At 41.2% G+C, this 26,207-nt stretch overlaps 2 protein-coding genes and 4 non-coding genes across 6 annotated transcripts; 2 read left to right on the top strand and 4 right to left on the bottom strand.

Annotated features, from left to right (window-relative positions):
* The first annotated feature begins 50 nt into the window (after positions 1-50).
* On the top strand, positions 51-21,127 carry fam81b (family with sequence similarity 81 member B). The gene is made up of 9 exons (XM_023273691.3): positions 51-2,578; positions 2,890-2,942; positions 3,500-3,707; positions 12,657-12,775; positions 14,171-14,300; positions 15,929-16,035; positions 18,406-18,541; positions 18,872-19,073; positions 20,232-21,127. Exons 2-9 carry the CDS (start codon positions 2,899-2,901, stop codon positions 20,363-20,365), a joined length of 1,080 nt encoding a protein of 359 aa, XP_023129459.2. The 5' UTR covers positions 51-2,578; positions 2,890-2,898; the 3' UTR covers positions 20,366-21,127.
* Positions 21,113-21,185, bottom strand: trnaf-gaa (transfer RNA phenylalanine (anticodon GAA)). Its single transcript has one exon. It is a non-coding gene; the product is annotated as a tRNA-Phe (tRNA).
* Positions 21,186-21,750: 565 nt separating this feature from the next.
* On the bottom strand, positions 21,751-21,824 carry trnai-aau (transfer RNA isoleucine (anticodon AAU)). The gene has a single exon. It is a non-coding gene; the product is annotated as a tRNA-Ile (tRNA).
* Positions 21,825-22,320: 496 nt separating this feature from the next.
* On the bottom strand, positions 22,321-22,394 carry trnai-aau (transfer RNA isoleucine (anticodon AAU)). The gene has a single exon. It is a non-coding gene; the product is annotated as a tRNA-Ile (tRNA).
* Positions 22,395-22,426: 32 nt separating this feature from the next.
* LOC118470516 (uncharacterized) lies at positions 22,427-24,847 on the top strand. The gene is made up of 2 exons (XM_035949716.2): positions 22,427-22,497; positions 24,035-24,847. The coding sequence occupies exon 2, from the start codon at positions 24,095-24,097 to the stop codon at positions 24,743-24,745; it is 651 nt and encodes a 216-aa protein (XP_035805609.2). The 5' UTR covers positions 22,427-22,497; positions 24,035-24,094; the 3' UTR covers positions 24,746-24,847.
* A 1,284-nt stretch (positions 24,848-26,131) lies between these two features.
* On the bottom strand, positions 26,132-26,205 carry trnai-aau (transfer RNA isoleucine (anticodon AAU)). The gene has a single exon. It is a non-coding gene; the product is annotated as a tRNA-Ile (tRNA).
* Positions 26,206-26,207: the final 2 nt, after the last annotated feature.

Below are 26,207 nucleotides of genomic sequence, written 5' to 3'. Positions count from 1 at the left end.
AGACCTGTTCTGTGCACTGTGTTTAAACAGGGGTTAGACAAACTTGCTCATTAATTGTTATATTCAAATGAAGGACGAAGAGTGCACCGCGCCTCCCTCTGGCCAACCCTGTCACTTGACTGGATAATCTGTATGCTGGTGATTGCATAACACAACCCCACAGTGCCTTGGGGAGGTGTTTATGATTCAGTTGTGGATCCCCTGTCACCCTCATCTGTGTTTATCTCTTTGTAATCTGACGTGTGTGATATGTGCTTAATGATATACACCTTTCTTTCGTCTTTTTTGAAGCCCTGACCTTGGTAAATCCAGAGCTGACAGTGAGTCAGAAACCTTAGATGTTTCACCGTCATGTTCTCTTTTGTGCCATGCGCATGTTCCTGCACTGTACCCATGTCTAGATATGTTCTTCCCACCAAATAGGTCAGGCTTCAGAGAATGTTATCACCCACGTGCAGCAGCGAGCAGGCAGCACTGAGGAGCCTCCTCTCTGTTTAGTTACCCTGTGCTGCTGCTGTGATGTGTGTAATAACTCATTACGTCTTCCCCTCTGGCCCTTGTTTCGGTGCTGGACTGTTCTGTCCCCTCGGTTAACGCTGTACCCATTCTCACATAAACAACAGCACAAAGGGAGTGAGATTGAATACACCTTTCCATCTAACTCCACTTACACACACAAGAGGTCAGAGAATGACCCTTTATCCCAAAAACTAAGTAATATACAAAAGAAAAGCAATGTTATACCTGACTGAATTGCATTCCACAAAACAGTTTAAGAGGAACTGAATGTCCAAAGCCTTGTGTGCTGCTTGGATGGACATCCATTCACGTGGTACGACCTTGGCATCACTTGTAGGAGTGATGATGCAGGTATGAGTGGTGTTGATGATGCCTTCGGTTGGGGGCGGTTTGCCTTGACCCATTAATAATGAGAGAATTTTAATCAGCTGTCAACGGTGTGTGATGATTTATAGCAACACTGACTTTTCCAGAGAAGGACCTCCTTAATCTTGCTATTTTCTCCAGACACACCTATGAGCAGCCTGGATGTGTGTCAAACATGCATTGAGTTGCAAATAGCATGCTTTGTCGTGTCTTGGGATCTCTTCACTTGGTATCTCTTTGATCCTACAAAATAAAATACCTTAATTATAACCAGCAGGCCAAACTAACTGCCCCAAACCGCACTTTCAGTTAAGTAAATGGAGATGTGAGAATGTGAGCCAAACAATTCCTTTCTGCTGCCATAGGCTTTCTATCAGGCTAGTGTGGAAAACTGATGAGTCTGCAATGAGCAGCCTTTCCTCTTAATGCCCCTGGTCCTGTTGATGAGAGACTGATCCAGAGTGTGGCCACACATGCCTGCAAACAGACAACAGATACACAGACACTCATGTGTTCTGTCACTGAACGCAACTGCATGTAACTCAGTGCTGGACTTGACTAACACTATGATAATGTGGAGGTGGCCATGGTTAAATAAAACACAATCAGTCCATACTCTTCACAGTCACAGTCAGAGAAAAGCTGTTTATTTCAAAGCTACATAATAATAATGATAATAAAAACTTACATTGTGGATTGGATGCTGAGTTCTTTTATTTTTCTGCTGCTCTTATTATCTGTGCCTGCTTCAAATAATCACATAATCTGTTTTACAGCCTCTGCCACAAGAGTCGCACAGGACAGTTCATTAGGATTAGCCAGACAGAACGGGGTAATTTGAAGTTTTAGTACTTTACTCAAATAGCTACAGAGTAGTTTTTGAAAAATTATGTATTTGTTTTTTTAGTATGAAATGTTTTAAATGAGTATGATGTTTTAACCAATGGTTTTAGCTTTACTTTATGTACAGGTGCAGCTTTTGTCATCCTTGTACAGCAGGACAGAGTACAACAGGTCCATGGCAAATACCTTTTCTTCATATCAATGTAATCAAAGGTTCACTCACTCAGGAAGTTAATTAAATGTCAGCAGTGTGCATTTGTAATGTGCATAGTAATGGGACCCTTGCAGCTGCATTTAAGCCTCTTTCAGATAAATATTTTCTGACTTTTAACAGTAATTAAAGGGGGCTCAATTGCTACACTTTCCTAGACAAATGCAATAAACCCTGGATTAATCAAACTCTTAAGTCAATAATGGAACATTAGTAGTTTAAAGCTCCAGTGAAATACAATCAAATACAATATCTGATGACAGCAAATGAAATTAAAGTTTTGAGAAAACATTTTATTTAACATTATCAAGTCACTTAAGTCACTGACTGGTAACTTTATAATTGCACTTGACAGAAGCGCATCTAGATGTGCTTTGATCTCTGCTGTCGTAAGTATTGCTTCTAAGTGCCCTGATCAGTTACCCAGCTACATTTCTGAGAGCTGCACCAATGCTCACACTTTGGTCGGCAAATATTTCTCTCTACTGAGTTAAGATGCCTCACCACATAAACAATGCATCATTCTCACATTACTGTTCATGCTGGCATGCAGGCACACTCCACTCAAGGAGACCACAGTTACTAAGTGACAACACAAACACATGACCTCAAGAGCTGGCAGAAGGAAAGCACAGAACTGTGAGTATTCTGATATGTGAGAAATTAAAATCAATGCTTAATGTATTGTTGTTAATAAAAGGGAACATATTATACTGCACAATATGGGTCTCATTATGCATGCCGAGGAATATTACTCACTGACTACTCGATATCAACAATAAAAGAATATAATACAGTTAACAAAGCAGTAAGGTAAAAAGAGCAGTTTAGACATATCAGTCTAAGTTATATATGTGATAATACCTTTGACAAAGCAATAAGGCTAAAAGCAAATTATACATATTTAGAGAAAGCTGCTTTACCAATATATGTAATTTGTTTCTTTGTAGACAAGAAGGATGTCACAGGAGTCAAAGTTACAGCCCTATCAGAGTCACACCAGGTAACTTTATTCACTTACTCTCTTTAATTTTTCAAATGTATTTCAGCCAGCAAAAGTATTACAGTATGTCATATAGTATTTTTGTATTTATTTTTCATATTCCTTGATTAAAGTGGGTCACTGATTCTGTTTGTTTTCAGAAGAGGTAGGTAAGTTCTATTTCCCCCCATTGATGGGATGGAAAAAAGGTTGGGAACCTTTCTAACGCTGCTGTGAATCACATTGATAAAATTAATCCTTAATCCACAATAGCATCAGGCAGGGTGACGCAGCATGCACAGGGACACAGAGACAATAACCCGAGGGCTTGAAAACAACATCATCTCATTCCGTCTTCATTATTACTCTGGGTGAATGAATGCTTTGTGGAATTACACTGTAAAAGGATTTTTTTTTTTTTCTCAATGTGTGTCTGTGCCTCTGGGGCATGAAAATGTTGGGATGACTTTGCATGATTTGCAGCACGCAGCCTGCACCCCTCACTTATCAGAATATCCAATAAAGAGATTTTACAATGCCCTGATTCAAAGCGGGGTTGCGTTTACTTTCTGATTCAGGCCTGATGTCTTGGACGGTCATTTGAGCAGTCAGGGTAGGACACTGGCTGTGCTGCTGGAGCAGGCGTTCAGGATCAAAGAGGAGGTGGCAGCAGGTCTGCAGTCCAGCCGTGGCTCTGTCCAAGCCGAGGCAGCTTCCCGCAAGCTTCTGGAGAATCACATACTCACCATCACACGTATTGTGAAGCAGCTCAGCACGGATATTCAGGTAGAAAAATGGGTGCATGATGAGGGTTAACGAGGAAGGTGCTGTCACATGCACGTTTCATTTTGCACTGCAATTTTTGTACTGAAGCCATGTGACCTGCTTGTTTTGTGTACCGTACCGCACATCTTATTATGTGGGTGAAGTTGTCCATCTGTGTTGATTGTCTCCCTTTCTTGTGCAAACTCTCTTCTCCTCTCCTCATCTCGTTTGATGTGCAGCACACCCACACTGGCACAGACTCATGCCCACAAACTCCCAGTTGATTTGATTACACCTGATAGAATGGTGCAGTGCCTGAACACAGCCTTCGTCACTCCTCATCATCTGCAGCTCATTGAGATTTTGTCTGTACAAGCAAGACAAAAAAAACTAACGATATGTGCACAAGATGTTTAAATATATGCTATCAAGCTTAGATTCTAACTGATACCATTCTGAAGAATTACTGGAAAGTGTATGGAAATTTGAGTTGTGAAACACATGAGTGGGTGTTTGGACTCGTCTTCGACTGAGCAGAACATCGAGCTCCACTCTGATAGCTGCCGTATTGAAGCAGGGCATCTAAATGAAGTACACAGCTCCATTAGTGCATACCAAATGGGCCATTAACATGATTAGAATCTATCATTATCCGAAATATCTCATGAATGCCTACCAGCTAATTAATTCTGCACATGAAGAAGTAAAAAGCTAAGTCGTGAAGTGAACGCTTGGCTAAATCAAATGAAAACCACATCACCCAGTCACTGTTTGCTCTCATGATAGGCCTCAGGGTAATCTCTTTGATGTTGGGTCATTGCACACATGTGAACATCATCACTGTAGGATGATCATTCATGTGTAGTGCCCTGGTATTCTGTTATTGTCATTTATTTGTTGACATGTGTATTCAATGCTGTTTATTTACTGTTTTCGCATAATCTCTGAAATTCCAATGTTCTGTATTGACCCTGAACGTCACAAGTTTTTTCCGTCATGATTGGGTTAGACAGGTGTCAATCTGATATAGTTGGCCAATGATTGTTATGTTGTGATGGACATGGGGGCCAATTGAATCGCTGCAGGGGCGGGATGAAGAGCGAAGCGCGCGCAGCGGACGGCGATGCAGAAGGAGAATGGAGGAGAAGTTACCGGTGGAAAACGAACGAGCTAGCGACCAAGCAACCTACAGCTGCCGCTCGCTGAGTGAAGAGGGACAGAGTTAAGGATCGTGGTGAGGTACCAAGGCGGTGAAGACTGTTGGACAGCCTTTGTTTTTTTGGACACTGAAGTTGAACTTTGTGGATTTTGGAAGCTGAATCCGGACTTTCTATTTTTTGGAAGCTGAAGCCAGACTTTCTATTTTTGTGTTTCCTCATGAGCTCCAACTGTGCACCAGGTCTGGTACCAGAGGACAGACTAAATCCCGGGTGATTTTGGGTTTGTAATTTCACATTGAACTGTTTATCATCCTTTTGAGGTGAATAAATGTTGCTATGTTTTATGCTAACAGACTAGTCACTGATGTTATCATGTGTTGGTAATGTGTTTAGTGCTAGAGGTAAGTTTAACTGTTTAAATGACATGAAAGTTATGCATGAGAGCTATGCCTACACTCACAGTGTGTATTTGAGAATCCGAAGGTAATTCAGTAGCTCACGCTGGTTGATCTCCTATGCCAAGGTTTATCTTTATAGAACCAAAGTATATATCAGTAGGAGGGCTACATTTCTGGGGGCTCGTCCGGGATCTTTGTTCTTTCTGTTGATATGTCAATGTGTTTATGATAAACAAAGTCAACATTTTGGGCAGCTCTCGTAACTTTCAAAATGGATGCTGTTGAGATTGAAGCATGGTGTAAGAGAAAACAGTTAGCCTTTGAAAATGCACTAGTGTTGAGCAACATTACTTCTGATGTTACGGATGATATACTGCTCAGAGCTTTAAGTCAGGTCAAAACTTTTGGAAAATCTAAAATTATTGACCGCTGTTTAGACACTGCTTCTAAGACACAGTTTGTGTTAATTTGGACTTCCACTGACTTGACAAAGCAAAACCTGCCTGACTGTGTTGGACTTCCTGGAGAAACTGGCCCTTGGCCTGTGCATGTACTTCCTGTTTCCCGACGGGAGGAAGAGTTTAAAGATAAACTACTATCCTTCTTAAAGCAGGAAGGTAAGACTGTCGCTGATGTGCGGGGGTTTCTTGAACCTTCCGCATTAGATGTCAACACAGCGCTGATCAACGCTCTTAGCTCCCTAGTGGACAAGTGTAACATTGCCCCTGTTGATACCCATGGCTACCGCAAGCTTCGTATGTTTTCTGGAGCCAAGCCTACCCCTAGTGGAGAGGAGGAGTATGATGCTTGGGCAGAGCAGACAATGCATTTGCTGGAAGAGTGGCAGTGTGGTGACACTGTGAAGAAACAGAGAATAGTGGAAAGCTTAAAAGGGCCTGCTGCAGACATTGTGAGATTCTTAAGAACGCAGAACCCTACAGCTACTTCATATGACTATATGCAAGCTTTGGAGGTCGCTTTTGGAACCACTGAAAGTGCTTCTGACCTTCTTGTGAGATTCCGACACACCTTCCAGAATGATGGTGAAAAACTTTCCAGTTATCTGCTCAGACTGGATAAATTACTGCACTGTGTGTTTAGAAAAGGTGGGGTCAAGATTTCTGAAATGGACCAGCTTCGCATCGACCAGATCGTGAAGGGTGCGTTGCCTAGTGACATGATTGCTCTACGCATCCGCATGACCCATAAGCTGCGAGCACCTCCTACTTTCAGTGAATTGTTAAAAGAAGTGAGGGAGGAGGAAGATGTGCTTCAGAGCAGAAATGATGTCAAAAGCACAGTTGTGTCTAACACTGTTTCAGTTCCCAGACCAAACCTTGATGCTAAAGGAAACTCTGAGGTGGAACAGTTAAGGAAAGACATCAGTGTTATGAAAGCTGAGATGGTGAACCTTAAAGCTGCAACAGTCAGAACTCAACTAGACACCCACAGACCACAGGCTGAAATCCCTGCTAAGGAGAAATTCAGGAGAAGTGATCAGTCACAAAGGTCTCGCCTTGACGAGGACAAACCAGTGATTTTCTGTTATAAGTGCGGAGAGGATGGACATTTCAAACGGGACTGTGATGGTGAGGAAAACCTCAAAAGAGTCAATAATCGCCTGATCAAACTAACCAAGAAAGCGGGAAACTACCGCGGGACCCAGTAAAGGAACGGCCTGGTGTCCCGGTGGTAAAGACACGTTCCACCAAGTGCATCAATACTGACAAAAAAGTGGTAGACACTATACCCGAAGGCTTAGTGGGCCCTAGCTCAGCTGTACCAGTACAGATTGAAGGCATTTATGCTAAAGCCATCCTTGACACTGGTTCTCAAGTTACTTTGTTGTACAGATCTTTCTATGACAGATACCTGGCTCATTTGCCGTTGACACCCATCAGTGCTTTGCAAATATGGGGTCTTAGCCCTGCTGATTACCCTTATGATGGCTATTTGTCACTCAGGCTGGAGTTCATGGAGGCTGATGTAGGAGTGACTGAGACCATTGATGCCCTTGTGTTGGTCTGTCCTGACCCCATTGTTAAAGGTGAAGCTTCCATCCTTGTTGGCACAAACACACCTACTGTGCGACGGCTACTCAAGAGCTGTAAAGAAAGGGGAGGGGAGAACTTTTTGAGCACAATGCATATTCACCCTGTTTTCAAGAATGTGTTTGAAAGGTTAGCTGACCTGCCACCCTCCAGTGATGATGACCACAAGAGAGGGACTGTGTGGTTCTCTCAAGCAAAACCTATTACCTTGCGCCCTGGAGGGGTAGCTAGAGTGACAGGTGTTCCGAAGTTTCAGGGAATTCCCAGTACACAAGAGATCCTTGTGGATTCACCTGATGAACCTTTGGAAGACTCAAGGTTCCCAGAACAGATCCTGGTGAGGCCAGAGCTGCAAACATCTTCTGTAGTGATGTCCAAGAGAATCACTGTGCTAGTCAGGAACGTGTCAGCCAAAGAAGTCACACTGACCAGAGGGACGCCAATTGCTCATCTTTTCCCTGTGGAGGTGATGCCTTCACATGCGGCGAGCAAGGAGACTAGAAATGAGTCCAAGGATAAAGTGACTCCATCTTCTTTCAATTTTGGAGATTCTCCTGTCTCTAAGGAATGGAAAGAGAGACTGGCAAAGAAAATGATGGAACGCAGTGAAGTTTTCTCCACTCACGAGTTTGATGTAGGATGCTGTAAAAGCACACACCACACCATTAAAACCACAGATGACAAACCATTCAGGGAGAGGTCCCGACGACTGCCACCTGCTGATGTTGAGGCATTGAGAGAGCATTTGGCGCAACTCAAGAATGCTGGAATCATTACTGAGTCTCGAAGCCCCTACGCTTCACCTATAGTGGTGGTGAGAAAAAAGAATGGTAAAATAAGGATGTGTGTGGACTTCAGGACCTTGAACAGGCGTACTGTCCCGGACCAGTACACCGTGCCAAGGGTTGAAGATGCATTGGCCTGTCTGAATGGCAGCAAGTGGTTTAGTGTGCTCGACCTACGAAGCGGTTACTACCAAGTTCCAATGAGTGAAACTGACAAGGAAAAAACTGCTTTCATTTGCCCAGTTGGCTTCTACCAATTTGAAAGGATGCCACAAGGAGTGTCAGGAGCTCCTGCAACTTTTCAGCGCATAATGGAGAAAACTGTTGGAGACATGAACTTGCTGGAAGTTTTGGTCTACCTCGATGACCTTATTGTATTCGGTGCCACACTCGAAGAGCACGAGGAGAGGCTGTTAAAGGTGCTTGACCGACTCAAAGATGAGGGTCTTAAGTTGTCGCTGGACAAATGCCAGTTTTGTCAACCTTCAGTGACATATGTTGGACATGTTATTTCCCAAAATGGTGTGTCTACAGATCCCCAAAAGACTGAAGCGGTAACCACATGGCCCAGACCAACCACAGTGACTGCTTTGCGGTCGTTTCTCGGGTTCTGTGGATACTACAGACGGTTCGTGAAGGATTATTCCAAAGTCGTTTATCCTTTGAACCAGCTGCTGTCTGGATATCCACCCGCTGCCAAAAAGTCAAAGTTGGACAGGAACAGTGACTATCTTAACCCAGCTGAGCCTTTTGGGTGTAGGTGGGACGACAAGTGTGAGGCAGCTTTTGAAATGCTGAAGCAAAGACTCACTCAAGCTCCTGTACTGGCTTTTGCAGACCCAGCGTTGCCCTATGTTCTGCACGTAGATGCCAGCCGAGAAGGTTTAGGTGGTGTGTTGTACCAAGACCAAGGTCAAGGGTTAAGACCAGTTGCTTTTGTAAGCCGTAGCTTAACTCCCTCCGAACGACATTACCCTGCTCATAAACTTGAGTTTTTGGCGTTAAAGTGGGCAGTGGTAGACAAGCTGCATGACTACCTGTATGGGGTTAGGTTTGAGGTCCGAACAGACAATAACCCGATGACTTATGTGTTGACCTCTGCTAAATTAGATGCCACAGGTCACCGCTGGCTAGCAGCATTATCAACATATGACTTCAGTCTAAAGTACAGATCTGGGGTCCAGAACATTGATGCAGACGCGCTGTCTCGTCGCCCGCACCCCACACAGACTTCAGAACTGAGATGGGACGACATCTCAGCCGCAGGCGTGAGAGCCATGTGTCAGAGTTGTGCAGTATCTAAGCAAAGAAATCCTTGTCCTACAAGAGCAATTGATCACTTAGTGCTTTCTGCGCATGCCCTTCCACAGGCTTTCTGTAATCTGTCTACACTGAGCACTAATGGAATGACTGTTCTAAGTCAGAAAGAGCTGTCGGTTGCTCAACAAGAAGACTCTGCCATTGGAGAGATATGGTCAGCTTTTCAACATGGGGATATGTCACAAGTTGACCGGACCAAACATAGAACCTGCCCTTTGCTACTGAGAGAATGGGGTCATTTCAAGTTACAACAAGGTGTCCTGTACCGAGTTACAAGTCCTCCTGGCAAATCTCATAGATCTCAGTTAGTCTTGCCTGAGAAGTACAGGAAAGTGGTGATGAAGTCGCTACACGATGACTCTGGTCATTTAGGTTTTGACAAAACCTACAGCCTGATTAAAGACCGTTTCTACTGGCCTAGGATGAAAACTGCAGTAGAAAGCTATTGCAAGACCTGTGCACGCTGCATCAAGAGGAAAACTCTACCCCGAAGAGTTGCTCCATTGTCTCATATGCACAGTGATGGTCCGCTAGATCTAGTATGCATGGATTTTTTATCCATCGAACCAGACTCAAACAACACCGAAAACGTCCTGGTTGTCACTGATCACTATACACGGTACGCCCAAGCTTTCCCAACAAAAGACCAGAAAGCGATCACCGTGGCAAAAGTTTTGGTGGAGAAGTACTTTGTTCATTATGGGTTGCCGAAGAGGATGCACAGTGATCAGGGACGTGACTTTGAGAGTCGTCTTATTCATGAGATGTTAAGTATTCTTGGCATTGATAAATCCAGAACTACTCCTTATCATCCTGAAGGAGATCCTCAGCCTGAGAGATTCAATAGGACATTATTGGACATGCTTGGGACTCTGGAGCCAAGTCAGAAGAAAGGGTGGAGTCGACACATTGCGCACCTAGTCCACGCTTATAACTGTACTCCAAACGAGGCCACTGGGTTCTCACCCTATTATCTGATGTTCGGGCGTGAGGCCCGGATGCCTGTGGATCTTTGTTTCGGAACGTCGAGTGATGGGACACAACGGGAAAACTACCTTAAGTATGTTGCTGATATGAAGAAGGAGTTGCAAGCAGCATATAACCTTGCTGAAGCAGCCGCTGCCAAGCAAAACAAAAACAACAAGCAGAGGTATGACCAAAAGATCCGTTTCACACAATTGCTGCCTGGGGACAGGGTTCTGATACGGAATTTGGGGTTGCCAGGGAAGCACAAGTTAGCTGATCGTTGGGCTTCAAATCCATACATTGTTGAGAGTCAAATGTCAAACTTGCCAGTGTTTCGGTTAAGACCAGCAGATGGAGATGGACCCACCAAAATTCTCCATCGAAATCACCTTCTGCCTCTGGGACAAACCGTGACGCTACAACCAGTCTCAGACCCTGAAACTGCACCTCCTATCAGAGCCAAGCGTAGGAGGAGAAAGAGACATTGCAAGAATATTAGACCATCAGACGATGAACAGACACCCTTAAGATCTACTGTACAGGACATGGAGAGTTCTGACTCAGAGGATGAGGAACATGGTGTATGGTTTGACGATGTTGGAAGTCTAGAGAACAAAGTGGAGAATGAGACATCTGAACCTTTCAGTCTTGACCTGGATATTCTGTGGAATGATGAGACTGAACCGCCACAGACAGTGGATACTATCATCTTGCCAGAGACAAGTGAGCATGAGAGAGACTCAGAGACTGTTGAAACTGAAAGAGACACTACAGTTCAGGCTGATGTTGAGACTCCCATGTTATCTGAGACTACTAATAGTCAAGACAGTGACTCAGGTTTGGTAGAGAACATAAGACCTCAGAGACAGACAAGGGTCCCACATCGACTGACTTATGACTTACTGGGAAACCCAACTTCAGTTGCAGTTAGTACACATGGGGTTATTCCTGTAGGGGTCAAAGGTCACACTGATACTGTGTTATTTCCTATCAAAAGATATACAAGTATGTGTTTCAAATGGATAGGTTGAAAGGAATGTTGTAACCTGTTAATGGAAATGGAGTTAAGATGATTTATGTTACTCATGTCATGAGGACATGACAGTTTTAGTGGGGGGAGAGTGTAGTGCCCTGGTATTCTGTTATTGTCATTTATTTGTTGACATGTGTATTCAATGCTGTTTATTTACTGTTTTCGCATAATCTCTGAAATTCCAATGTTCTGTATTGACCCTGAACGTCACAAGTTTTTTCCGTCATGATTGGGTTAGACAGGTGTCAATCTGATATAGTTGGCCAATGATTGTTATGTTGTGATGGACATGGGGGCCAATTGAATCGCTGCAGGGGCGGGATGAAGAGCGAAGCGCGCGCAGCGGACGGCGATGCAGAAGGAGAATGGAGGAGAAGTTACCGGTGGAAAACGAACGAGCTAGCGACCAAGCAACCTACAGCTGCCGCTCGCTGAGTGAAGAGGGACAGAGTTAAGGATCGTGGTGAGGTACCAAGGCGGTGAAGACTGTTGGACAGCCTTTGTTTTTTTGGACACTGAAGTTGAACTTTGTGGATTTTGGAAGCTGAATCCGGACTTTCTATTTTTTGGAAGCTGAAGCCAGACTTTCTATTTTTGTGTTTCCTCATGAGCTCCAACTGTGCACCAGGTCTGGTACCAGAGGACAGACTAAATCCCGGGTGATTTTGGGTTTGTAATTTCACATTGAACTGTTTATCATCCTTTTGAGGTGAATAAATGTTGCTATGTTTTATGCTAACAGACTAGTCACTGATGTTATCATGTGTTGGTAATGTGTTTAGTGCTAGAGGTAAGTTTAACTGTTTAAATGACATGAAAGTTATGCATGAGAGCTATGCCTACACTCACAGTGTGTATTTGAGAATCCGAAGGTAATTCAGTAGCTCACGCTGGTTGATCTCCTATGCCAAGGTTTATCTTTATAGAACCAAAGTATATATCAGTAGGAGGGCTACACATGCAAAAGTGATGATGATGTATTTTTGTTATTATTGCCAATATGAATGTATCTATCTCAGCAAAAGTACACAACGTAGTTTACATTCCTCAGTGTTTATTGTGACAACATTAAATAGACACAACATTGCATGATCAGTTATCATCCCTACCTTTCTGACAGGTCCTAATGACCTTTTTTCATAATTTAACATCTGTATTTTGCCTCACATTGATTTTCTAGACAAAATAGCTACAGTATTTCACACTACAATAAAAGATATTGTGAATGAGATATGCTGTCTTTGTTCCTCTGAGTAGAAACTGGAGAGACAGATCGCCCAGCGGGACTCTGTTACCTCTGGAACCACAACAGCTGTTCAAAACCTGGAGCAGAAAAACATAGCTGGCATTGGAGACCTGAGAGGAAGAGTAGCCAGGTAATCACATGAGTCTTGCTTCAAACAAATACTGAACTGCACTAAGTGCGAGAAATACAACAAAACATTATTTTGATGAATTGCACAGTTGGAGTGGCATGACATACCTTGCTGATATTCTACTTGTTTTTCTCTATGACTAGTGAAGTGAAATTGCACGGCCTGCATCCTCTCACAACTTCCAATCAGCCGTGGCATAGACAGACACATGCAATTATTTTGTTCTCACCAGAGTGAAATTTTTAGATTTAACACATTTTAGATGCTAATTAGCACTTGCTCCTTATTCTGTATCTGTTGTGATCACACTTTTTAGACTGGATTGCTAAAAATTCTAGTGTTTTCCTGTGTAACCGCCAGGGCTGAATTATTTTGAACATTCCTGGCAACCACTGGTCAATACATCTTAGGCAATGTGATCCATCATCAGACAGTAGATCAGATACGTAGCATTATTTTGTGGATATCTTGTTTCACAGCATGCCTGTTTCTGCTGTGAGAGTTAAGGGTCAGTGATGAGTGATGAGACGGTAGATTGCTTAGAAAGCTAATTTACGGTCCAATAAAAGCAGTAGAAAAAACTCAGCTACTCAGTTTAATGACCTCTTGCATGTTAGTCATAAATAATCATAAGCTAAGGGCCAGTGGTTATTGATCAACTGTATTGGTCAGTGCAGTCATTTATAGTAGCTTTGTAGTAGTCTGCAGGGAAATAACCAAAATTTCACACTTGGCATCTCAATAATTAGTTGCTGGATTGTGTTTTATCACAAACATAATATTGAAATTCACACACAGATAAGCCTGATAAGGACAAGGAGGAAGACATCTTAAATCAAGCACAGGAAGGAAGGAAGTGATACTGCAGTGCAAAATATAAGGGTCAACGCAGTTCATGGTTAACAAGCAAACTGAGCAGAGAATACATTAGAAGAAGGGTTTTGCATGTGAGAGGCTGTGAAGTATTTTATCACAGTGTATTTGTTGATAAGAATATAAAATAGATTACCTCATTTGATAGGTTATCATATTTTCCTGTCTGTTTTATCAGTAATTTGGTTAGAAATGCAAACTTGTAATCACTGAAAGCATCAAATGTTCAGTATTCAGAGTAAAGCTTCTCACTGCTTAGAATTCACCAGAGCATTCTTTTAACTTCTAATGGCTTTCCTTGAAAAGTATTGATAGGGCTAGCCGTCCGACTTTTTTTTCCATCCTGCTGCCTGATTGTATATCAGGGGAACAGTGTGTTCTTTAGTAAAGAGCTTCATCCTTGTTTTCTCCAGCTTTTTGCTCATCTCTTTCTTCACACCTTATATTAACTCCCTCCCAGTCTACCATTTGCATTCAGTGGTTTCTCACCAGCCCTATCTGCTACCCTACCTATTATCTCAGGTGTGATGCCAGCATTGCCAAGCTGAGCGCTGACATGAGCTCTGGAGAGCAGCAGGTGATTCAGCTGCAGAAGGAGGTTTCAGAGCTCAGGGCAGCTGTGGGTGTACAGCTCAAAGAGCTGGAAGTCAAGGTGAGAGACAAAGCATCCATTCAGACAAATGGGTTAGAATGACACATGAGGCAGCTACAGCACAAGAGCCAAAAGGAAAATCTTGATTCATTTTTTTAAGGTGACTACTTTCATACATGGGTGTACATATCAAAATTCTTCATCAACAACGTTTTCATTTTGTTTTGACAGGCTGCCCAAAAAGACAACTCATAACTTTGTAGACCCCTCATCTTTCCCTCCAGCTTCACCAGCCAGTTGACATTTTTTTGACATTTTCATTTGTTTTTATGTGGTTTGTCTCCGTAAACACTGGATAAGTTACTGTAAAATTGGGAATTTTGGTATTGTGTGAAGATGATGAACTCTTACTACTATGGAGCAAGTGTTCATCCAGCACCACCAGTGGTTCAAAGTTCCAAAAATGTGAACACACTGGGAGTAGCATTTAGCTCAGAGCACAAATACAAATTGGAAGACCCACAAGCAAAGCTGAAGATCCTTTTTGCTGTACTATTTTTACTTAGTCGAAAAAGTTGCATACCTAACCTAACCCTTAACCCTCTTCGCTGCTGAAAGTAGGGTCCACGATTCTGGAAATTGATTGTTGATATTTAACTTTGTAGCATATTTAGACAACTAGCATGTTCTACATTTAATGTATGCTGTCCTGTGCGCGAGCATGAGCATGCATAGGACACAAATGTGTAGAATTGTGGGGGTCAATCCAAGTCATTGTGTTTTTCTCTTTACAAAGCCAGAGCAACCAGCACCCAGTAATTTTTGCCACACACAGAATGTACAACTAGTGGACCGTGAATAGATATTCTCTGAATTTGACAAAAATTGTATTGCATCAACATCACTTACTCCACCTTTAACACACTCACATACTCAGTGCAGAGCTAGGGAATCATGAATATTCTACTCTCAAATGCAGGATTAATGATCTGTTTTGTGATTTTATTAGAGGTTAAAATTCATTCAAACACTGCATGCATGGAAGAAATAATAACCTGACAAGATAGACAGGTTTGTATTTTGCTGGCTGGCTGTTTGGTTGATGATTTAGCACTAACTGCTGCTGCTTTCTTATCAAGAAATCTCAGAGGCTCAGCCATAACCACAGTCTGAAAGAAAGAAATGAGATGTGAAATTAATTTAAATAGGGATGTCAAGGTCTTTATAAACATTTTTTTTAATTGCACTTCACTGCACTTTACAAGATCAGCATTTTTTAAAACAATACTCAAACCGTGGATTAAGACACATATATCACCTATTATAATGCTCTTCCTCACTTTGCTAAATCTTAAACTAATCACCACCGCATGCAACGCACACACACGTGCACAGACACCCACCCTCAGAGTGATTTAACCAGCACTCAGTTTTGTTTGTGGCACAGAGTGGTAAATCACTGTGATGGCAGCACATTAGCTGTGGACCAGTGGTCAAGCATGCACCATAAAAATAATTGAAAATGTGGAGAAAGTGGGTCACCACTGTAACTCCAAGTCCTGACTGGCTGCAGCAGTGGTGCAGTAGCGCAATCAGCAGAAAACCACAAAAGGTAAAGGTCAGACAGTGAAGCTGGCACCACAAACCTTCCAGCATCACATAATGGCATGTGTTTTCCCTTTTACCAGTTTGATCGTGACCTTAGGAGACAGGAGGCTTCATTGACGAGGCACTCCGAGGGCCAAAGAAGCTCCATATCTGATCTGTATAGACAAGTGAAACTGCTAGAAGACAGGTAAGGCCATTAAAGAGTCAGTGCAACCCCAACGCACCAGGATTGTTCCCTACTAATACTAACATTACATTTATTTATTTAGATTTTTTTATAAATATCTTAGTGTCCTGCTAAACAACTGTATGTTAGAAGGGTCAGATCGTTTAACTTGCAAATATGAATGTAATTTTTTGATTCCAACATAATTTTTAACAATTAAGCGTGTTGGTGTTTACCAGTGCTTTATGTTGTTTATGTTTCTTTTTTCATTCTGTCCAGACCATCATTATATATAAAAGTAGTTAATTTATTAAGTGGTAACCAAGTTTCTAATTTGGTTACCAAACATCCCCTATCAGTCCTAGCTTCCTTTATAGCTGCTCCAAGCTGAGGAATCTGAAGTCATTGCCATCTCAAATTTGTAATGCAGGATGAATAAAAAGCCTGCCAGTTTAGTGGATTTACTAGCCCAGCTGGTGAATAATATGCACAAAAATTACATAGTTTCACCAAGGGGAAACCGAAACACAGAGACATGAATGATAAATATGCTCTGTTTCCTAATGTTTTAGATCTGTATTGGAAATCAGGTCACTGATCACGTTGGAACCAAGAGAACAATAGATAAAAATAGATGAAACAATAACTCTCTCTGAGTTTCTGAAACAGATACGATAATGGCAAAAAACAAATAAAACAGCCTAGCTACTTTTATTGAATTTGTATAGTTATATATCTAATAAAAAGGTATATCCATCCACCAATCTATGGCAGGTTTAACCTTTGGAGTATCATGTTGAAACAGCTTGAACATTGTTCTATCAACCTAATATTGTTTGTCTGTTCCAAGAGGCCAAGTCATTTTTACAAGATAGACACAGCTGTTTTTGGAAATCCTCTCAATAAAGTTCAGTCTACAGAGGGGCCTCGGTAAAGCATTATTGATGTCAGTAACTCTTCGTTAAACATTCAAAGTCAGAGACATCAACCTCATTTTTAGTTCTGACCGTTTCATTTATGCCTAAGAAACATTGAGCCGCAGCTGCTGTCAGGTTTTGTTAGAGGCAGTTTTGACATTCAGGGCCTCATAAGCTGGAACAAGACAGTCGATCAAAGATGCCCTTGGTCTTTTACCAATATAATCCAATATACCCATTTGACCTTTTGTATTTGAAACCAAGTATATTTGTGAGTGTGTCATCATCCTTCTCAATTGTATCCTGCCATGTCATGTCTGTTGGCGGTTTTGTCTTGTTTGGTTCTCTTGTGAGATGCCTGCAAACACTCAGCCCACAGAATGTTGCTTTGCGAAAGCACACCTTGCATTCCTTGAAATAAACTAATCTTTATGTTGGTTGCAGGTATACACAACGCACAAAACCACTGTCAAAATAATCCAACGTGTTTGGTAATGACTTTAGACAAGCAGCACATTTACCTTAAACATTTTGTGGTTGGTGCAGACAGTCTGGTTTTGGAGTCTGATTTGTAATGCAGTCAAGCATTGACTCACAGATAAGGCTTTTACCTCACTGATTGTTTCAAGAACGCTTTATAGTGGAGGTATCAGAGGAAAGAAGGTTATGAGGTGCTGTCTATTGTGTCCTGTACTATAACACAGCCCACACAGTTTCAGTCAGTTTGTCCAAGGCTGCAGCTTCCATCTGAGACATTTTAACTCTGTTTACACATTGGGCTGTGTTAGTACTGTGAACCACATGCATCGATATAAACAGCAACCTCTTCCAATATTACAAAGGAAGGGACGTTTGTTTTGTTCTCCTAAACAAATATAGTTTTCAGAGCTACAAAAAAGATCCCAGAACCATTGCACTACAATTTTTTTCCTCATTTTTTTTTACATTTTTTGACTTTAGTGCTCAATGCTGAGGTTTGCATCAAGTCAAACACACAAAATAATACTATATAAGGAATTCTCATTTCTAGTTGCCAGAAAGTGCACTTCTGAACACTGATTTTAAACCAGCTTCAAGTAACTGAATATAAAACAGCCTTCTTTCGGAATAAATGTACAGATCTTAAATTGGTGATTTATGATTGACATTCTGTTTTGCACCAGACATTTTATTTAGTGCAAGTTGTTTATTAGACAAGGAGACGCAATAAAGCATTGGTAATAGAAACAGACAAAGCCTTTTTTTCTGATGCCAAGCTCCAAGTAAAGCCAAATAAGACCTGTATTTAATGTAAATTATATAGCAAGTATTGCTAGCTCTTAAAGCTTCAGGTTTCCGGGTAGTAGACAGTATATATGCATTCCTGAGACATTTATAATCTAATCTAATCTACAAAATGTGTTTTTGGTGTCTCGTTTCAAAGTACAGCCTGCTGCACATCTCTTTTTTTTTTCTATTCCTGGTGTCTTGGCAGGATGTCAGATGAGCTCAAGGAAGCCAAGGAGCAAACAGAAATACTGAGAAAGTGGACAGAACAACAGCTCAACAGCTCTGTCCAGATACATGCACAGGGCAGCCAGCAGCTCCGCTCACTATTAAAGGGCAAAATGGTACAGTATGTGTATGAAATATACTGTACACACACTTTATGCAAAGTTGTCCACAAAGGCAGAGTATCAGAAAAAAAAAACAAGTTCAAGTCTGGTCACATGTACAGTATGTGACCAGACTTGTGTGTGTGTGTATATATATATATATATATATATATATATATATATATATATATATATATATATATATATATATATATATATATATATATATATATATATATATATATATATATATATATATATACATTCTATAGAAAGAAACATCATTAAATGAGAAGATGTGTCCAAACTTTTGACTGGTAGCGTATGTATGTGTTCTGTATCCAGTCAGAGATAGAGTCTAGATTATCTGATCGTCTGCTTGCTCTGGAGATGCATGTGGAGCAGTTTGAGAAGCAGCAGAGTCAGACCGACCGCAGCCAGTATGACCAGCTGAAACGCTCTGAAGCCAAACTCAGTAGAAGAATGACCTCAGCGGAGAACAGCATTCATCAGGAGCTGCAGCTGCTCAAACAGGAGTACCACAGAGGTGGGTAGTTGCTGTCATCAGTGAGCAAACATGCACATGCTACATGAGCTTTACCATATACGTCAAGTAAAAAATGCACATGCAAAAACTCTTGACAATACTCACAAACAGAGACACCAAAAGAGAGAAAAAGTGATCAAAATCCAGCATAAACTGAGTAAAATTTGAGGTGCCTCACTACATGATTAATATCATTCATTTCTTTATAGGGTGTTTAATACCTCAGTTAATGACAGTGGTCAATGACTTGGTGATGACATCTTAAATTAAGCATGAGAAGTGAGCTATATTTAAATTATACTGATGTCAAAGGGCAGCAGAGCTCACGTGCACAAGAGATACGTGCCTGATTCAGAACCTTTTGTGCTCACGTGTCATGTGGTTTAAACCATAATGTGAACTATATTTGTGTATTTCTCTTGCCCCACACATTCAGCCACTCCGTGCAGCTACCACAAAGCCAGTCAAGTAAGAATACAGAGCCACTGAGCTCGCTGCTGTTCACATCCATCCCCATCTCATTTCCCAGGAAGCCTCGCACTACATCTCAAACCTACCCCACTTTCTCTATCTCAGCTCTTATTAAAGTGTAGGCATGTAGGAAAGACGCGAAACTGCCCTCAGTAAATGAGACCAGGGGTAAATTGATCTATGAATCACCACTCAGCCATCCCGATCCCACTGCTGGAGAGCCATTCATCCATTGCTCTATTTTAAGTGTAGGATGAAAAGCTAGAAGGAGATGGTATGAGACGGGAGAGGATCAATGCATAATTGATGAGTGTCGTAAATATTCGGGGTAAGACAGGCATGGATTTAGATAGAGACGGCTAAATATGTTTAATATCTCAAAGAAAGTCTGTCTTTCCACCACAATAACTGATACCTCTTAGAGCACATGCTATGTTGAATAATATTTCAGTTTTATGCACTATGTTGTTACCTACACGTCTAACTTTACCCATAAATTTGAAACAGAGATCACCAGGATTTGAGTGAGAGCAAAATCCCAGCTAAAATCAGACGATCTAGCAGAAATGCGACAGCTATATAGCAGCTCTTTTGCAAGGTTAGAGCATCAGCAGCAGCAATCACCAGAATCGTTTTCACCTCAAATCTGTGGTGACGATTTCTACGCCCTGCGTCTCTTTTGGACAGGCTTCCTGTCTGTGTGTGATGCAGTTGAATCCCTGAGGCAGATAAATGACATCAAATCCCGCCTTGACAAGGAGAAGCTTCAGAGGGATATCAGGCACATCAGCAGCAAGGTGACAGAGCTCAATGACTCGTGACATCAACTGAAGAGGAACACCTTTTTACTGTCACGCCTATCCTGAAGCAGTAGCTCGACTCAAACCCGTTTAAACCAAAATCCTGTGGGTGGTTGGCTTAATTGTTGCTTCATGAGCCGGCAGTTCTGTAGTTCATAGTTATAGATCTGCAATATAGTGCAGCTGATGCATTTTTAATATGAAAGTCAGATATTCTTATAATTTGAGGTAGAAAATCCTACTTTTGTGCAGTTTTTTAAAAAGTAAAATTGATAGTCCACTTTTTCACAACTCACTTTAAAATCTGTATTATTACCTTTCAACCGATAATTCAGTCATGATCTGTCATTTACACAATGTCTATTGCATTTGAAAATGTCACATTTTTAATCATTTTTATCTTGATTAATTGCTTTTAATTAAATAAATTGTTGAATATACATTAAATGTATAATCATGTGTGTGTGCATTCATGTATTAAATGTATATTATGGCTGATTACTTTCAATGTTTCAATGTTTCCACCGTCATGACTTTGGGATTCAAATGGGCTCACAGAGTTTCATTGTTATTTAGCAAATGATTGGTTGGATTTGTACTGCAGCACTATTACTACGCCAGTCAACCTTGTTGTTTTTTAACCATTGGTGCTGCATGAAATATTATTTGTATAGTGACATTATCTGAGAGTACATAACTGTCTTCTTGTACATTTTGTTGTTTCCTTATTCACACAATACACGATGTGCTGCTAGTAACAGAAAATGCTGCCGAAACCCGGGATCGAACCAGGGACCTTTAGATCTTCAGTCTAACGCTCTCCCAACTGAGCTATTTCGGCTTCCGTAGTAGTATCGTGTCGCGCAGCAGATTCAGGTAAGCCTAACATAGAAAAGCAGTCTGGTTTGTTTATAGACTGCAGTGTGGAGTTTGATTTATTTCGTTATTTAAATGCCCTGATAGTGTGTTATTACAATTAGAAGAAGACAAAACCGTAATTATGGTGATTTAACAACTGAATAAAGCAAGCTTGTGAAAAACAAAACTGCTTGTTGAAAGTGTTGTCTGCTGTGACAATACTTCTGAAAATCTAATTTATTCATATCGATGAATAGTATTGTAGGTATGAATGAGAAAGGAGTGATTTAACTGTTTTATTCACCAAATTTCTACACAGACCGAATCCAGGGTCAAAAACTTCTTTACTGAAATTTGTCATGTCTGGGACTAGAGTATACAAGTAGAATAAAGACTTCATGGTTTATTTTTCTCACATTTAGCGGATGTTTAGACACGGGAGTCCCAGTAGAGGGTAACGTTGGTCTGGATCGCTCAGTGAAACTGCATGTGTGATTGACAGCATTTGGATCATCGTAGTACAACTGAAATGTGAGAAAAGGTGTACTTGGCCCGTACGGGGATCGAACCCGCGACCTTGGCGTTATTAGCACCACGCTCTAACCAACTGAGCTAACCGGCCACGAAAAGAAAGCGTCATGACGTCATCAAAACATTCGAAGGACCTCATGAATGGTGCTTTTGGTAGCCATCCACAGGCTTCTGGTTATATCATGACCACTGCTCTTGGCAGAATCGGTAGTTAAACTAAATTTGTACGCTTTCTGGCACAGACCTGTTTCTTTATCACAGTCCAGGGGTTAATGAAAGGGTTTAGGTCAGGACTTGGGAAGGCCAACAGATTTATTCATTGACATTTTCCGTGTGTTTTTCTGTGCTAGACATGAGGGGAAATGTAGCTGTGTGTGCAGACCAGCATGGGTGTATTATAATATGAAAACGACCTAAAGGCCTCAGCATGCCAGGCAAGGTAAAGACTTGATTATAGTTTTTGAGATTCACATTTGTCAAGTGTCCAGAAGCAGTAGTCCAGAATCAGCAGTCCAAATTAATGCTAACGTTGCTCCATCACTGCCAACCATAAACACAAATGGAATCCGTACAGAAAAAAGATTCAATGGCCCGTACGGGGATCGAACCCGCGACCTTGGCGTTATTAGCACCACGCTCTAACCAACTGAGCTAACCGGCCGTGGAGTACTGGAGACTGTGACGTCATTCGGAATACAACTGAATCTTGCTGAACAGAAAGTAAAACTGAGTGAGCTGACGTAGAAAACAACTCCTTTTCGACGGTAAGCTTGAATCTTTTCAACCTTTGAAAACGTTTTGCTCTTCCACGTATACAAAGGAACAAACCAACATAATGAATCATGTCAATGTGATATGATAATACAGATGTATATTAGGTTGACACAGAGTCTATCTAATTTATCATCTACGTCAGTGGTTCACAAACTGGAGACAAGGCTGGCTCCACTGCAGAGACATATTGAGAGAAATATGAATTGCATTCAAATTAAGCTTTAATTAACATGGTTCATGAATGTAAAACTAGCCTAATAATAGTACTCTCAGAGTAGCTGCGTTCACGATTATGATTAAGCTTTTTAAGACAGAATAGCAGCGTGTGAGGGATGACAGTCTCTTTAAAAAAGGACGAAATCAGTGTGATTCAATCAAAGCACATGAGGATGCAATATCATTTTTTGCTCCTACAGCAGAGATATACTGAGGTGCAGCCTGATCACTATGTTCTAAAGAATGGACCTGCTAAACAAGACTAAAGAAGCACCAAAACACACACACAGGACAGCCAAGCCTATTTGTTTAGCACCTCTTTAGAATGAGACAATTCAGACTCCTTTAAATCTTGACAGGGTTTAAAGCAATGCATGTAAATAGGGATTAAATGAGAAGGTCTATATATTCAAAATTGAACCACAAATTTTCAGTGTTTTCATCATCACAGCAGAATGTGAAACACGAGGACAAGAGTGAGACCTAAATCCGTTGCAATGAGATTCATCCTGTCATATTTAGTTATTAGCAGTGTTTTTTTGTTTGTTTTTCTTCCAAATGGTTGATCATTATTATTAAATGTTGAAATGAAATGATTGGAGTTTTAGAATGTAATGATTTGAATTTTAGAATGTTTTGATTTGAATTTTAGAATGTATAAATGATAATTTCATCAACTGAAGGAGAAATACTGTCCAGATCCATTTAGCCCTATGTGATAATGTAATTTTCCTCTTTGCTACCAATCTGTCAAATGATCTAATTCATTTGGCAACTGGGTTAAATTTCACCAGCCACACCAATTCTGATTAATGCTTTTAAAACTACTTTATGCCACGGCGTTTTGTTGTTGTTGTTGTTGTTGTTGTTTTAAACAAACAGTACTTCTATTAATATTCACATATTTACAGATTTGTGATTTTGGACTATTGAAATGTGTAACTCTGCTGAATCAAACACAAGAGGAGCAGACAGACCACAGTCAGTCTAATATGATAATACAGATGTATGTTAGGTACCTAATTAATAATCTAGGCTGTTACGTTCTGTGATTTCTAGGGGTTGGCAAATTATAGACCTGGCCAATTATTCTTACTTCAATGAAGCTTTATGATGAAGTTTGTCTTACGCAGAGCTTCAACAGCAAGATTTTAAATTTTCCTGCAAATGCATATCATGTCCAAATATAATATATAAATGTATCAGTCTAATCTAATATTCAGAGATCAAAATATACAGGTCAACCCCATCTGCTATGAAAATGGTACACCTCTGCTATAACCCAATGTCTTTTTCTCACATTTTTCACAGAGCTACAGATCTTTGTGGGGCCTAAACAACACCCTCCATCAGCCACATCCTTGAATCAGGATGTCAGTGCAGTTCTCAGGGTGGGAGGTGGTCGACGATGGTGCCTCTTTCCCAGGTGTGATGCTGGGACCGTCACAGACGCCTCAAAACAGGGGCGTGTACACTATGTACCATGGGACCCGTGTTTCCAGCGCACGGCTCATCATTGCTAATGGTTTTAAACAATCGGCAGGCGGCACGCTGGGACAGGGAGTGTATGTCAGTCGTGATAAGAAAAAGGCAGATAGTTACCCAGCATTCTGTAGCCCCTCAGACCGTGTGGTTCTTGAGCTACGTGTGCGTGTTGGCCGTGTCAAATGTATTGACCAGCCCAGTCATCCTTTGAAATTAACTTGGCATGCGCATGGCTATGACACTGCCTGGTTGCCACCCAAGTTTGGCCTAGAGGAAGATTGTGTGTTTGATCCCAATAGAGTGAAGGTGGTGGGCATCGCAAACGCACCCAGCACTGCCATACAGACAGAACTGCAGCAGCTCCTGGCAAAAACACCCAAGAGTCCTGAGAGAAGCGGAGCTGGTGCTGCAGATGTGTGTTCCCTGTGTAAGAGGAAAACCCAGCAAGGCTCTCAGCACGTCAAGCAACAATGCTGGAAGTGTGGGCAAAACATCTGTATTCTCATGTCCAAGCATTTCTGTGCAGTGCAACCCTGACATGGGATTGAAGAAGAAGACGGCTAAAGAAATGGAGTGGAAATATTACACAAAGGTGCTGGAAACAGAGTGGAGGCAAAAATAAAACTGAAATTAACTGGAGTATAAATTCTCGGTAGTAAATTTGTTCAAATACTGAATACATTTTGGGGGGCTCTCTGTAGGGGATCATATTCATGAACAGAACCAACTCATAGTAAGCTGCTAAGACTACTTAAATGTTCATTTGTTATTCTACAGTACCTGTAGCTTTACACTTTCTTATCATTATTCATGCTTTGATTGTGTGCATTTACTGTCATATAAAGCTGCTGAACACAGAATTATGTAACAGAGCAAATATCAGTAAAGGACGCTGTTTAATTATAATATCGAGTGTCTTTAACTTTCTAAAGCTCCAGATTTCTGCTCTACATTTATCAGAAAAACTAAATAAGAAACACAGCTTTATATATTCATATTGTATAATTTCACAATTCAGAATGATGTAGAGTAGCAGGCAGGTATTACACAATAGATGAGAGAAGAAGATGAGAAAAAAAATGCTCATAATCAAAGTTGACGTATAGAACCAAACACTACAACTGACTTGTTTTAAGTGTTACTGGTCTAATTAATTTCCTTTTGAGTGCTGCTAAGCTGAAGATCTGCTGGCTGCAGTCTGAGGTCCAGCTGAAGATATGTTGAAAGGCTAGAACATCAAATAGCCAAAATGTTCTAGCCTTAAAAAACACGCAGAGCAATGGGAGTAACAGAATGTTTGCTACCTTTTATGTGAGACTGCTGCTGCAGAGATCATAAAGAAGGAACATTTAAACAGGTTTTTCCGGCATACTATAAATTAACTCCAGTTGACGTGGAAAGCACGGAGGGGAATTGGGTGTTTCACTTGCCTTTGCTTGCCCAAGCTTTCTGAAAGGGAAAATGACTAAATAAAACTAATTTAGGAAAAAGCAGTATGTAAGCATAATATCTTCTGATATATTTAAGTTGCTAAAGGTTGATTTTTGAGTCCCTCTTCTTCAGGACCTCAGCGGCCTCAGGATAAGTGACAGGTGCAGTACACACCTTATTGTCCTTATCGGTTGTAACTGAGCTTCAGTGGTGCATTGCGCAAAATTACAATTCACATTCTCACTAAAAACCATGTTTAACAAAATCAAGCTTGAGGTTTTGGCAGTGTTTGTGGGAGGTGGCTCTTGCCAAGATGTTGATCCAGTTTCCTAGAAGTTCATGTAGCTGACACACAATATAGTACAGTAGCTTAGATTCAAGTCTATATTGAAGGAGCAAAACAGACCATTTTTGAAAAGGGAACTTTAGCATTTCAAGCGCCAACTTGTAGAATATGATCAAAAGTTTGTGATTGCATCTATAAAGCTTGCTTGGCCCGTACGGGGATCGAACCCGCGACCTTGGCGTTATTAGCACCACGCTCTAACCAACTGAGCTAACCGGCCAC

This window comes from Amphiprion ocellaris, chromosome 6, assembly GCF_022539595.1.
Source record: "Amphiprion ocellaris isolate individual 3 ecotype Okinawa chromosome 6, ASM2253959v1, whole genome shotgun sequence".
NCBI classification, from domain to species: domain Eukaryota; kingdom Metazoa; phylum Chordata; class Actinopteri; family Pomacentridae; genus Amphiprion; species Amphiprion ocellaris.
The sequence above is the reverse complement of the archived record's forward strand: the minus strand, read 5'-3'. Positions and strand labels throughout refer to the sequence as shown.

Bases quoted from the DNA above. Each gene is read 5' to 3' on its own strand.
- fam81b (XM_023273691.3), top strand. From the start codon at position 2,899: ATGTCACAGGAGTCAAAGTTACAGCCCTATCAGAGTCACACCAG. The intron at 2,943-3,499 runs GTAACTTTATTC...TTTCTGATTCAG, and splicing joins CCCTATCAGAGTCACACCAG to GCCTGATGTCTTGGACGGTC. The intron at 16,036-18,405 runs GTAAGGCCATTA...GTGTCTTGGCAG, and splicing joins GTGAAACTGCTAGAAGACAG to GATGTCAGATGAGCTCAAGG.
- LOC118470516 (XM_035949716.2), top strand. From the start codon at position 24,095: ATGTCAGTGCAGTTCTCAGGGTGGGAGGTGGTCGACGATGGTGCCTCT.